This window comes from Xiphophorus couchianus, chromosome 24 (assembly GCF_001444195.1).
Source record: "Xiphophorus couchianus chromosome 24, X_couchianus-1.0, whole genome shotgun sequence".
In the NCBI taxonomy this organism is placed as follows: Eukaryota; Metazoa; Chordata; class Actinopteri; order Cyprinodontiformes; family Poeciliidae; genus Xiphophorus; species Xiphophorus couchianus.
The window spans coordinates 5993803-6007748 of NC_040251.1; the positions used below are offsets into that span (position 1 = coordinate 5993803).

Consider the following 13946-nt stretch of genomic DNA (forward strand, 5'->3'; position numbering starts at 1 on the left):
GAAAGAATCAGGATCAGGAATCAGGAAAGAATTGACAGGCGGATTGGTGCAGCGTCTGCCGTCAAGCGGCGCTGTACCGGTCCGTCGTGGTGAAGAGAGAGCTGAGTCAGAAAGCGAAGCTCTCGATTTACCAGTCGATCTACGTTCCCACCCTCATCTATGGTCATGAGCTTTGGGTCATGACCGAAAGAACGAGATCGAGGATACAAGCGGCCGAAATGGGTTTTCTCCGTAGGGTGGCTGGGCTCTCCCTTAGAGAGAGAAGCTCAGTCATCAGGGAGGGACTCAGAGTAGAGCTGCTGCTCCTTCACATCGAGAGGAGCCAGTTGAGGGGCATCTGGTCAGGATGCCTCCTGGACGCCTCCCTGGTGAGGAGTTCAGGTCCCACCAGGAGGAGGGGAAGACCCTCCTCCTGGAGGGATGATGTTCCTCTACTGGCCTGGGAACGCCTTGGGATTCACAGGGAGGATCTGGAACAAGAGGTTGGGGAGGGAAGACTGGGCCTCCTTTCTGAAGCTGCTACCCTGCGACCCGACCCCGGATAAGATGGATGGATGGATGGATGGATGGATGGATGAAACATGAAAGAATCAGATCAACACTGCAGGTTTGATTTTCATTAAATAACATAAAAACATGATGGAAATATTAAAAACGATGATTTTTCAGGAGACTGCCCCTTCAGTTTCATTCAACGCTTGGGAGAGTCTGGCATCTGTTTGTTTCTAAACAAATCAGCAACAGGGTGGGGAGGGGCGGAGAGCTCAAACCAGCTTCATGGCTTCTTTCATCTGGGGGGGGGGGGTCCTATTTAGGTCCCGCAATGACAATTTAGCTGAATTTATTTCCCGTGTTTTGGTCATTATTATTACACTTATTGTTGAGGTGTGTGTGGTAGGTGCGTCTATCAGACATTATATCAATACGGAATAAATCGCGTCCCGTATTGAACAACAACCGCCTGTCATTGTAGCCTAGCTTAAGCTAATCTGAATATTTAACTCTCTTGTTGATACTCTGACATTTCTTACCTTCTGTCTTTCAGCCACTTTGTAAAGCTTTTCTTCGTCTCCCCAACATCTTTATCTTTCCCCCTCTTCAGTTTTCTGTTTTGTGACCCGGAGTTCATGTTCAACTTTGTTCTTTTATTTTCCTGATACCAGAAATTTATTTAAATTAAAAAAATGTCAGCAAAAAACAATTTTTAGTGTAAATAATATACATTTCCAGACTGGATGAGACAAGCTTTGGAGTCCTCTGACTTGATAAACAGACATTTAGGATTCACTGACATTTGACTCTGAATTGTAGAAGTTCCTGATCCAGATGTAGAGTCAGAACCAGAACTTCTGGACCTTAATGTCAGGTCAGCAGAAAATGACGGGCTCCTTTTGACCCTGCAGAGCCTGAATAACATTTCTGATCATCTCTTTGTCCGTCACTGGCTGGACGCCCCGGTTGCCATAGAAACAGCTAACAGAGGGTAGCCGTGACTACGATGTAGCTCAGCACCGTCTACATGAGAACTGGCCGGGACGTTGATGTTTTCTGGCTCTGATTCTGCTCCTGGTCAACAAGGTCCAGAACCAGAACCCGCCTGACACTCCTCTGAGAGGCAGAAAATGAAAAGGTCACCGATGAACACATGAACTATCTTCACCAGTCTCAAACCGCTCTCAGTCTCTGGACTCTGCAGTTTGTTCTCGTCCTTCATCTCTACCTGGAAACACCGACCCGTTTGGGTCCAGTTAGAGACCAGAACCGCTCCCCCATGAATCCTGACGGTTTAACGTTTTTTAGATGTAGAGCTTCAAGAGCCGCTCTGATCACAGACGCCTCATCTGGTCCTAAACTACCAGCAGCCTGGAGGTCTGGGAGTTTATGTGGAGTTTAATTTGATGCTTCACTTCATGTTGCTGCTGAGGTTCACGTTGGGAAAAGGATTCATTGGTTCATTTAACGAAAATGAATCAGCGTCTGGTTTTCTTTGGTCCAGGAAGCAACACAGAGCAGCAACTACAGCCGCGAGTTTCAGCAACTACAGGGAGTTTATCAGGCGACCAGGCAGCGACTGACCGTCAGCTCCAGGCGGCGCGTCACAGTTTCTACTCCCCGTCTTCCACGAAACTCTACAGTTTCATCTGCGAAGCTGTGGACTCAGCGATGAAAACATGAATCTGCAGGTGGTTTAATCTGGAAAACTAAAGCTGAAGAATCGACTCCTAGAAAAACGTTCTAGATTTCATCCTGGTTTCTGATTCCCTGCTGCTTCCAGTCGCTTCTCAGGGTTTATCTTCTTATCTTCTTCACACCTGCTTTGTAAAATAAGTTCAATAAATATGTTTTTTTTAAAAACTAGTTTGAAGCAGCAACAGGAAATGATGCAACACACCTTCGCCATGTGGCTCTCAGCCTTTTCCTGCTGTCACTTGTTCTCTGTTGCTGCAGCCAGCCTGCTGTCAGATTCTCCTCTGGATTTAACCTGCAGGTCGTCTGCAGCTCTGGGATCTACTGATCTTTCTGGAGCTCCGTTCAGGGTAAAACCTTTCGGTCTGTCAGCTACATGAAGAGGTTTCTCTGTTTCTGAGGTTTTTCTGGACTGGCTGCTGATTCTCCAGTGAGGTGGATCTTATAACATGTTCTGGTATTTTGGCTCTTTGTTTCTGTTACTCTGGGTTTTAGTCGTGATTATTAGGGTATTTCATCAGCGCCGTTTCCTTTTCCTGTCGAAGGTTTTTGGTTCCATTAATTATGAGATTCTGCAGTAAAACCTGAGTATTTGGCTCTGATCGGTTAACTGATTGTGTGGCATGCTGCTGGCATTCCTCCGGGCCGGTCCAGAACCCAAACAGAGCAGAACCTTCATGTGAAGCTGCTGCTGCTGCTGCTTTAAAACATTTTGCATTAAACCACATCCTGTTAACAGGAATTAGACGGTTGGCTGTTCAAAACGTTCCTGTTTCACTTTCTGCCTGACTAAACATGTTGAGATGAAGCAGCTGGTGGAAAATTAACTCTTACAGTTCAGCTTTATAGAATCAGCTCCTGGTTTTCTTTACACGTTTCCTGAAGCTTTTAAACTAAAAGTCTTTGGATTCTCCCAGCCTCAGGATCATCGCTGCCATTTGTTTGATTTTAGTGTTTTTAAAGAATCGTTCTTTATTAGTGGATGATGATAAACTGGCATGCAAATATTTTCACAGCAGCAGTTTCAGTTTTTCTTTGCAGCCATGTTTCATGGTGGATGTTTCTGACCTCCAGCAGCAGAGATGCAGAATGTCGTCACCAACCTGGCGCTGGGGAAGCTGCAGACCTACTTCGCCATCGTGGTGATCTTCACCTACAGCATTCTGCTCAGGACCGACTTTGAATGCACCTGCAAGAGCACGCTGTACTACTGCATCATCTACGCCGTCACACCTGCGCTCATAGCAACCGTCCTGATGCTGTGGTCCAACCGGCTGTTCCAGAGGACCTGCAGCTACCGCTCCAGGTTCAAGAGCTTCATCTGCTGCCAGGTGTTAAAGGCGGCTCTGGTCGGCCTCCTCTGGGTCGCGTTTCTCCTCATCGACGGCGACTGGTGGGCCTGTTGCTTCAACAAGCTCTCTGAGAAGCAGGCGGCCTGCAAGGCCGCAACCAACATCAGCGACATAGAGATGGCTGACCTCAAAATCACGTCCAGGGTGAGTCACGTCTGCCCCGGCCAGCAGGGGGAGCAACTCCAGGTAACAGCCTGTCTCTGCTGCAGGTGAGCGGCTGCTGGCTGCTCTTCCTCATCGTTTTCTCCGGAGCCATGAGTTCCTGGACCAGATGGAGGAGCAGCTGCAGCAAAGGAACGACTCAGTACGAAGAAACGCTTTATTACAAACTGGTTCTGGAGGAGGAGGAGGCGGTTCTGAAGGAGGTTCTGAGGAAGTCCATCAGAACCAAGCTGACAGAACAGATCGAGACAAAATGTAAGGTCAACTGGAAGGACTGCTTCAACGTGGCTGAAGAGGTCATGAGAAACCAGATAAACCAACTAGAGAAGAAGGTAACCAGGTGAAAACGCTGCTAAAGTTCATAAAACAACGTTTATTAAAATATGAAAATAAATCCAGGTTTTCATGAACAAACGTCCAACATTTAATATTCAGTCAATAAAGAAAAGATTCATATGAAGCAAATTTAACTGAAACTTTTCCAATTTTTACCTTTTAAACTTTCATTTGGTTTTGATTCGTTTCTGTTTTCCTGATTTCATTTAAACTAAAAGGAAACGATTCCTGAACTAAATGTTTCCAGTCGGGACGACGATAAAACCAGAATAAAAAACTGTCTGGAACCAGAACCGAACCAGAACCAAACCAAACCAAACCGAATCAGAACTGGAACCAGAAACAAAGTTGATCAAGTTGATCGGATCATTTGACCGAAACACAAACGGCTCAGAATAAAATCAACATTATTACATTTGGAGGCTTAACTTTATATGTTAATTTAGTAAAAACAGATTCAAGTTCAAAAATGTTCTTAGAGCGATGAGCCATGATGTGTTTAGTAAAGGTTCAAAGGTCAGACAGACGCTAGCTTAGCTTAGCATCTGTTAGCAGCAGGAAGTAACACGTTTGTCAGGAAAACAAACAGTTAAAATGTGTTCAAATATTTTATCTTAAATGTTTCTGATTTTTTCAGGACAACAACGTTGAACTGGATAAAATACCAGAGGTAAATGAATCGGCTTCATGCATCAGAATATTCTATCATTCTGAAATAAAAACATTTTCTTTAAATAAGTTTCAATATCCTGGAGGTGGAAAACCTGGAAAACCTCCAGGATATTGAAGGTCTTCACCAATAAAGACTGCAGAGGAAAATCACTACAAGTTAACACCTGCTGATCATGTTATATGAAATGCTTGTGAACTATTTGGGTTACATGTTGTTTTCTACAGCTGCATCAGAACCAGACTGTCTCGCCCGAGTTTTGGGTCCTTGGTATGAACTCATGTGTTTCTCTGCCTGGCAGCTTTTCACCCAGAACCTCTTCATTACTGATTATCCTACAGGCTCTCTGTATTGTGAACAATATTTCACCTGACAGTGCTTGGAAAATAGTTGTTTCCACAATAAGACCTCTGATTAGTATTGGAGATCTTTATTGGTGAAGACCTCCAGTTTGTTATGATTGTGTTTTATGAAATCACATAAAACAATCGTTGGAAATAAATGTCTGTTTCTTCTAAATTGTCTGTTTTAATGTTTTCAGGAAGCGGAAAATTTGGTGGATAAAGAGAAAAACACGAAACCCTGATCAAGTTACACTTCGACTCCAGTTCATTTTTATACTATCGATCTCAGAAATCTTAAATAAAAATATTTTTCTGTTCCTTTGTCTTTTATGGGATGAGTTTTGTTTCTGTTTTATTTTAGTTTTAGCTCTTTAGTTTTATTGTTTTTATGTTTAGTTATTTCTTAGATTTTTATTCATGTATCATTTTTCTCTCCTCGTTTCTAATCATCTGTTTCTTCTTCACTGATCGACTCAGTAAAAATAAACTTATTCTCAGTTCCTCTCAGTAAATCTCATTATTTTCTATTTGCTACTGAAATCATGTCATCAGTGAAGGAAGCGTCATGCTGAGGGACGCTGTCCATGTGAGGACAGATCTGTGTCCCTCTGAGCGTCCTGCAGCCGGTCAAACGTTTCTTCAACATGTAAAAACACAACCAGAGGTCAAAGGTCAAAGGGTGGAGCCGCTCCAGGCTGTAGCTCTATAGAAAATCATCTAAATAAATATTTCAAACTCCAGCTGCTGCAGAATTATTTGCAAACGCTTCAATAACCTGGAGGTCAAAGGTCACGCTGACATGACAGTTAACATCAGTTAGCAGCCAACAGGTTTTAACTAGGACATGTGGCCAGAAAAGACCAAACAAAATATAAGAAACCAGTTGATCCACTAGATGGACGGCCAGGGTCGTAACCTTCAAACTAACGCTAATGCTAACCCTAATGCTAACACTAATGCTGTTGCTAGTGCTAAAGCTAGTGCTAACGCTAATGGTGATGTTACCACTAATGCTAACCCAGACAGGAAAAGAAGTAACCATCAGTTTAGTCCAATCAGCTCAGAGGACAGAAACTGAAACCTGGTTTCTGCATCCAAACATCTGATTTTATAAAAGATGAATAATAATTTTAATCATCTTAATTTATTTAAACAAGAAAAGTTTAATTTGACTTGATGTCTTTTTGTAGCGTGTTTTATCTGGTTTTAACTGAATATGTGGCCTAATATGCTGAAAAATTAAAGAATATATAACATACTAATATCAAATATTACATATAAACTATTATAAATTAATAAAATGTAAAATATAACTCATGTTTTAAAATCTGTTTTCACATCTACAGTAGTCTGGAAATGTATATTATTTACACTAAAAAACATTTTGTTTTGCTGACATTTTTCTAATTTAATTAAATTTCTGGTATCAGGAAAATAAAAAAACAAAGTTGAACATGTTGCTGAGGGTCTATGATCTGCTCTCCTGATCCTGTGAAGGTGGATCCACCTGAAAAATAATAAATCATGTCATTAAGAAGAAACTTTGTAGAAACCAGAAATCAGAGGCTGCGTTTTCCTGACGTCACTGAATCATAAATATATGATAAATGTTATTATTCTGGTTAAAAACAATCAGCTGTTTCTGTTGACCTGAAATCAGGAACATGAATCTGTTTATTAATCCAGAAGTTTCCAGAACTCTGACTTTACATCTAGAGTTACTGTGAGGAGACTTAGCGTGGCCTTTGACTAGGACATGTCCCGTAATAAACAGGTTTCCAGAACTTCATTCTTTCACTTTCACAATGTTGCAAAATATTAGAAATATATAAAAGACAAAAATCTGTTTTTGGATCTATGCTGCTTTGCAGGGATCAATCTAGATCTATGCTTCTAGAGCTGTTTTAATTCAGCATCACATGTTACTAATTTAAAGGGAAGATCAACATTTAGTAGTTCAGATAATAACCTGATAATAACCAGATAATAACAGACGGATAAATTGACCTCTCCTGATTAACTGGACTGGTTAATGGCTGCATGGTGATGCAGTTCGTGCAACTGTTCCCATAGCAACACAGCTGATGGTTCAAATCCCAGATCTCTGCTCATGTGTGGTTTTTTCTGCCTCCACATCAGGAAACCTGCTGGTCTAGTTCAAGTAAACAGGGACTTGATGCATGAGGAGTCTCTGAGTTTGCTTACCGGGTCGGACGGTGGAGGATTGTTCTGGTTTCCACCTGAACTAGAGACCTAAACAGAACAGATTTATACAAATTAAAATGTAAATTAGTATTTAGTTTGTTGCTCAAAGTTAGAACAACAGAGTTAAATCATGAACTATTTTCTGTTTCAGTTTCTGCTTTGAATGTCAGCAGGTCAGTTAAATCATTAGTTTAGAATCTGATTATTCAGACGTTTGACAATCAGAAGTTGCTCTCATGCAGAAAGAGACAATATGAGGACATCGCCTCCTACAGACTTCAGGTTTTCTCTGCTCAGATCTTTACTCTCACATTTCCCATTGGAACTTCTTCACCTCCTTCCTGAATCTGTGGTGGATCGTAACCATGACGATGACCATTGGCATTCTCTGTTTGACCTGATGAACCTCCATGTGATGGAAATGGTGGACATTCAGCACCCTGGACCTGAAATAGAAAAACCCAGAAATGTTTCCTGTGAACCCTTTGAGTTCTGCTGCTGGTTTGGTGCTGATGGTTAGGGGTTAGGGATAGGGTTAGGGTAGGGGATAGGGTTAGGGTTAGGGTAGGGTAGGGGATAGGAGGAAGCGTCGCCCTGTGAGGGTTCAGCTGCTGGACTGAATGTTGGCTAACACACGGCTTCGTATTAACTTCCTTCTGATTTTATATTTCTGTGTTTTACTGATAAACTTGATTCTGGTCCCTGCTCTCCCTCGCCCACTGTGCCTTTCCCCTCTCTCTCCTCACACCTGCAGCCTGTCAGCCAATCAGGTGTGTAATCCATCTCCCTGGTTGCTCCTAGTAAAGCTGCTCTGTCCCAGTTTCCTGCTCGGCTCCCTGGTCCTTCTGGATACGTACAAGTTTTTGTTCAAGATCATTTTTTACTTAATACTTCAGTATAAAATCTAAGCCTCAGACTTTCTGCATGTGGTTCACTAAAAAACACGACCTTCATTCACCTTCACAATGATGAATGGATGAATGGATGATGTCTTGCCAGGACACAGACTTACCCCTCCTGCCTCATCCAGGGAACTTCCTCCATCTTTCTTCTCCTAACAGAAGAAAAATAATAAGTTTTTCTCCAGAGTTGAATTTCATAAATGAGGAATTGATCAGATTATCATAACTTCTCAGTGCAGCTCATCCAAGTTCTCTGATAAAGATTGAATCCAGTTCTGTGTAATATTAATATTAATCTAAGGTTTCTAGGACATTGATGGATTTACCGGTTTTGAAACCAACTGAAGAGAAATCTGCTGGGCCTGAAAACATGAAAAATTGTTAAAACAATAAACATGTTTAAGATAAAAACTTTAATATATTTATATTCTATTAGCTTTTCTCCTGGTGAATAAACTATGGACAGATTTTCTGTTATGATTACTTACCTCAGCAAAAGTGAATTTCCAAACATCTTTATGAATTTCAGCTTTATTGTCTTTTCCACTTCCTGAAGGCTGTAAATAAAAATACTGTAATTTATTCTTTGAACCTTCAACCATCCGCTCAGCTACGGCAAGCCTAAAGGACAAAACTCAGACAGCAAACAGTCTGAATATGAAATCCTCCTCATCTTCACTGCACACAGAGTATTTGCCATAATCAGAGCTGGTGGTTTAACTTCATTAACTGGTCTGGTCGTTCCATTCGCTGTGGAAGAGGCAGCAGAGATCCACTCCACCAGGGACGAACTTTGTCCAGGATCGATTCTCCGTTCTGTTCTCTCAGTCAGACTTTCCTCTTCGGGGAAAAGCCGGGTGACGTTCCTGGAACAACGTCCCCTGTGTCTGAAAGAGCTGTGGTATGGTAGCATGAATGGAACCAGGCTCTCTGGTTCTGGTCCAGTCATTAATCATCTGGATTATTCCTGTTATTAAAGCTGCCAGACCGTGACAAAGGGAAGGCTGTTACTGACATGTCTGTAAAGTAAAGGAGCTTCATCAGGTTCACAAAACACAGACAGCAGGTGGAAAGGGGAGAAACAGGAAGGAGCAGGAAGAAACAGGAAGGAGCAGGAAGAAACAGGAAGGAGCAGGAAGAAACAGGAAGGAACAGTAAGAAACAGGAAGGAACAGGACTGAACAGGAAGGAACAGGAAGGAGCAGGAAGAAACAGGAAGGAATAGGAAGAAACAGGACGAAACAGGAAGGAACAGGAAGGAACAGGAAGGAACAGGCAGGAACAGGAAGGAACAGGAAGAAACAGGAAAGAACAGTAAGAAACAGGAAGGAACAGGACTGAACAGGAAGGAACAGGAAGGAGCAGGAAGAAACAGGAAGGAATAGGAAGGAGCAAGAAGGAACAGGAAGGACCAGGAAGAAACAGGACGGAACAGGAAGGAACAGGCAGGAACAGGAAGGAACAGGAAGGACCAGGAAGAAACAGGAAGGAACAGGAAGTAAGAGGAAGGAACAGGAAGGAACAGTAAGAAACAGGAAGGAACAGGACTGAACAGGAAGGAACAGGAAGGAGCAGGAAGAAACAGGAAGGAATAGGAAGGAGCAAGAAGGAACAGGAAGGAATAGGAAGGAGCAAGAAGGAACAGGAAGGACCAGGAAGAAACAGGACGAAACAGGAAGGAACAGGAAGGAACAGGCAGGAACAGGAAGGACCAGGAAGAAACAGGAAGGAACAGTAAGAAACAGGAAGGAACAGGACTGAACAGGAAGGAACAGGAAGGAGCAGGAAGAAACAGGAAGGAATAGGAAGGAGCAAGAAGGAACAGGAAGGAATAGGAAGGAGCAAGAAGGAACAGGAAGGACCAGGAAGAAACAGGACGAAACAGGAAGGAACAGGAAGGAACAGGAAGGACCAGGAAGGAACAGGAAGAAACAGGAAGGAACAGGAAGGACCAGAAAGGAACAGGAAGAAACAGGAAGGAACAGGAAGTACCAGGAAGGAACAGGAAGGAATAGGAAGGAGCAAGAAGGACCAGGAAGGACCAGGAAGAAACAGGACGAAACAGGAAGGAACAGGCAGGAACAGGAAGGAACAGGAAGGACCAGGAAGAAACAGGAAGGAACAGGAAGGAACAGGAAGTAAGAGGAAGGAACAGGAAGGACCAGGAAGAAACAGGAAGGAGCAGGAAGAAACAGGAAGGAACAGTAAGAAACAGGAAGGAACAGGACTGAACAGGAAGGAACAGGAAGGAGCAGGAAGAAACAGGAAGGAATAGGAAGGAGCAAGAAGGAACAGGAAGGAATAGGAAGGAGCAGGAAGAAACAGGAAGGAGCAGGAAGAAACAGGAAGGAACAGTAAGAAACAGGAAGGAACAGGACTGAACAGGAAGGAACAGGAAGGAGCAGGAAGAAACAGGAAGGAATAGGAAGGAGCAAGAAGGAACAGGAAGGAATAGGAAGGAGCAAGAAGGAACAGGAAGGACCAGGAAGAAACAGGACGAAACAGGAAGGAACAGGAAGGAACAGGCAGGAACAGGAAGGAACAGGAAGGACCAGGAAGAAAGAGGAAGGAACAGTAAGAAACAGGAAGGAACAGGACTGAACAGGAAGGAACAGGAAGGAGCAGGAAGAAACAGGAAGGAATAGGAAGGAGCAAGAAGGAACAGGAAGGACCAGGAAGAAACAGGACGAAACAGGAAGGAACAGGCAGGAACAGGAAGGACCAGGAAGAAACAGGAAGGAACAGGAAGTAAGAGGAAGGAACAGGAAGGACCAGGAAGGAACAGGCAGGAACAGGAAGGAACAGGAAGGACCAGGACAGAACAGGAAGGACCAGAAAGGACCAGGAAGGACCTGGAAGAAACAGGAAGGAACAGGACAGAACAGGAAGGACCAGAAAGGACCAGGAAGGACCTGGAAGAAACAGGAAGGAACAGGAAGAAACAGGAAGGACCAGGAAGAAACAGGAAGGAATAGGAAGGAGCAAGAAGGAACAGGAAGGACCAGGAAGAAACAGGACGAAACAGGAAGGAACAGGAAGGACCAGGAAGGAACAGGACTGAACAGGAAGGAACATGAAGGAGCAGGAAGAAACAGGAAGGAATAGGAAGGAGCAAGAAGGAACAGGAAGGACCAGGAAGAAACAGGACGAAACAGGAAGGAACAGGCAGGAACAGGAAGGAACAGGAAGGACCAGGAAGAAACAGGAATGAACAGGAAGGAACAGGAAGTAAGAGGAAGGAACAGGAAGGACCAGGAAGGAACAGGAAGGAACAGGCAGGAACAGGAAGGAACAGGAAGGACCAGGAAGGAACAGGAAGGAACAGGACAGAACAGGAAGGACCAGAAAGGACCAGGAAGGACCTGGAATAAACAGGAAGGAACAGGAAGAAAATGGAATAAACAGGAAGGACTAGGAAGGAACAGGAAGGACTAGGAAGGAACTGGAAGGACTAGGAAGGAACTGGAAGGAACAGGCTTTGCTTAAAGTCAGAGCACTGAACTGCCTTCAGGCTGAAATATTCAAATAAACCTGATCCTGAAATTCGTGAAGGACTTTTTCTCCATGATGGAGACAGAAGCTGCTACGTTCTGCTGCCTCTCACTGAAACCAGCAGAGAAAATCAGCTCTGAAGCAGAAGGAGAGTCTGATGTGGGAAGGAAAGAGATTCACTGGGAAGAGGAAGTGAAGCCGCTTCCTGCTGCAGATGGACCCTAGACTCTGGACCAACCAAACCACCATGTCAGCGGCTCCTCAGGCCTCCTCCTCAGAGCCGACCTCTCCGGGTCGGTTCTCCCAGCAGAACCGACCTCTGGGCCAGAACAGAGGCAGAACCAGAACCAACACACCCAGTTCTTGGGAACTAACCAACCAGAAGCTTACAAAGCCATGACATCATCCTCTGGATTTGGCCACATGCTTTAAAGACGCAGTGATCTCAGTGAATTTCAATGTCTGACTTTTAAGATAATAAAAAATCTCCTTATTGTAAATTATTTTGTTGAACTGAATTTCCTCTGATTTAAAGTCATTTATTCTCTTTAGCAGACAGAATAAAAGGTTTTGGTGTAGATACCTGCTGAGCTCAGAGGTTTCTGGTCTCAGATTAGTTCAGTAAATCAGATGTTTAATGGTTACCTGCTTCTCTTGAGGCCACAGTTCTTTAATCAGTTCTTCAGCTGCATCAAAACCTTCAATAAATCTGTTCTTGTTGTTCCGATTCAGGATTTCTTCAACGTTTTGGGTCAGAGCTTCTTTGGCTTTTTCTTTCAGAATCTGGTTCACGATATTTTCTCCTTCTTTTACAACAATCAGCTCATAGGGAGCAAATCCATCACAGCTATAGAGGCAGTCCTCGCAGCAGGTCCTGCAGTCGTCTGAACAACATTTCCAGCATTTCCCGTCTCTTTGCTCTGCAGAGGTTTTGCTGTCGCAGCATTTCCTCCATCTCACCGCTGAGAAGCAAACAGCCAGGAAGAGGATGGACGACAGCGTTCCCAGGCCAATGACCTGGAGGAAACCGTGATAAACCTTTAGTAATGTTACCAGGAACACACAATTTAATCCATTCTAAATTAATTACAGTAATTTATGTTCATAAATAAAAATGATAGCACTCACCTTTGACTTGTTTTTCAGTTTATCGATAAGGATTTGTTCGTGTAAGGTTCTGTTTGTCTTGCAGGGAATCAGAGCATCCTCTCCAGAGAGTCCGTTCTGACAGCAGGCGAACCAGTCTCCGTCCAGCAGCACAGAGACGACCCACAGCAGAGCAGTCAGGGAAACCTTCACAGTCTGGAGAACAACCACACGAACACACTTCCCTCTACATTTACAGACACACTTCAGGGGAGACAACGTGAAGCAGCTGCACATCCTGCAGGAACCGATGAAGACTTTGTTCATCCAAAGTAACAAAAACATGATGGTAAAAACTGGAAGAGTGATATAGATCCCACAGCCAAGGCTCTGATTCCTGCAGGTGCAGGACACTTCTCTCTCAAATAAAACATTGTGAGTAAAAATCACAATGATTGTAGCCGAGGTGGCAAGACGAGAAACAGAACCCGTCAGAAAGTTTTTGATCATCATCTTCACAGCCAGAATAACAGGAAGTTTTTTCTGACGGATTTATGTTAAAACAGAAAACAGAATCCAAACCACATCAGGCGTCTGATTGGTCAGCTGGAGACACCAACCACAAATAAAAACCGAAACCATCCAACTCATCTTATTCTGACCAACGTCTATGCAGAGTTTAGATTATTTCAACATTTATTGTTAAATAGGAAACTTCTCAGAAATGAACATGCAGTTTTCACTCTGCCACAGCAGGGGGCGCTGCAGAAAAGAGACAGAATAATACGTCATTCATTTCTGATGATTTTTACTGAATATCTGACAGAGAAAATAAGTTTTAATTCAGTAAAAAATGGTTTTTATGTCTCAGTTTGTAAATACAGATTTAAATGATTAAAAACAGAAATATATATTTTTTGTGTTTAAAGAAAGAAGATTATCCACTAGAAGTGAATTGCTAAAAATCAAAGCTATAAGAGATGATTAAAATAAAATCATGGAGAAACATAATTTGTGTATTAAACCTGGTTTTAATTAGCTGATTTAATATTTTAGTAATATATGTTACGTTCAGCTGAAAGCAGAAAATCAAACAGACATAAAAAGTTAAACATTAATCTGTTTTGAGTTTAACTGCATGATGCAGAAATAAACTTTATTCCTATTGACTGTGAAAACATTGAGATAATCTGTTACAAATGATTTCTAC

The 13946-nt window shown here is 42.9% G+C and overlaps 2 protein-coding genes and 1 long non-coding RNA gene across 5 annotated transcripts; 1 reads left to right on the forward strand and 2 right to left on the reverse strand.

Moving 5' to 3' along the window:
• Nucleotides 1-853: 853 nt before the first annotated feature.
• On the reverse strand, nucleotides 854-2462 carry LOC114141229 (uncharacterized). The gene is made up of 2 exons (XR_003594798.1): nucleotides 2393-2462; nucleotides 854-2312 (listed from the first exon to the last, which is right to left on the reverse strand). It is a non-coding gene; the product is annotated as an uncharacterized LOC114141229 (long non-coding RNA).
• LOC114141228 (uncharacterized) lies at nucleotides 2403-5568 on the forward strand. Of its 3 annotated transcripts, none has more exons than XM_028011713.1 (5): nucleotides 2403-2537; nucleotides 3262-3683; nucleotides 3749-4041; nucleotides 4675-4707; nucleotides 5249-5568. In XM_028011713.1, the coding sequence occupies exons 2-5, from the start codon at nucleotides 3270-3272 to the stop codon at nucleotides 5424-5426; spliced, it is 918 nt and encodes a 305-aa protein (XP_027867514.1). In that variant the 5' UTR covers nucleotides 2403-2537; nucleotides 3262-3269; the 3' UTR covers nucleotides 5427-5568. The 3 variants fall into 3 exon arrangements, with proteins under 3 accessions (XP_027867514.1, XP_027867516.1, XP_027867515.1); XM_028011715.1 differs by having other exon boundaries at nucleotides 2405-2537; nucleotides 3749-4033; nucleotides 5249-5389; XM_028011714.1 differs by having other exon boundaries at nucleotides 2410-2537; nucleotides 3265-3683.
• Nucleotides 5569-5690: 122 nt separating this feature from the next.
• Nucleotides 5691-13648, reverse strand: LOC114141227 (uncharacterized). The gene is made up of 8 exons (XM_028011712.1): nucleotides 12779-13648; nucleotides 12296-12667; nucleotides 8647-8715; nucleotides 8485-8520; nucleotides 8269-8310; nucleotides 7568-7702; nucleotides 7257-7304; nucleotides 5691-6558 (listed from the first exon to the last, which is right to left on the reverse strand). The coding sequence occupies exons 1-8, from the start codon at nucleotides 13247-13249 to the stop codon at nucleotides 6520-6522; spliced, it is 1212 nt and encodes a 403-aa protein (XP_027867513.1). The 5' UTR covers nucleotides 13250-13648; the 3' UTR covers nucleotides 5691-6519.
• Between the last annotated feature and the right edge of the window lie 298 nt (nucleotides 13649-13946).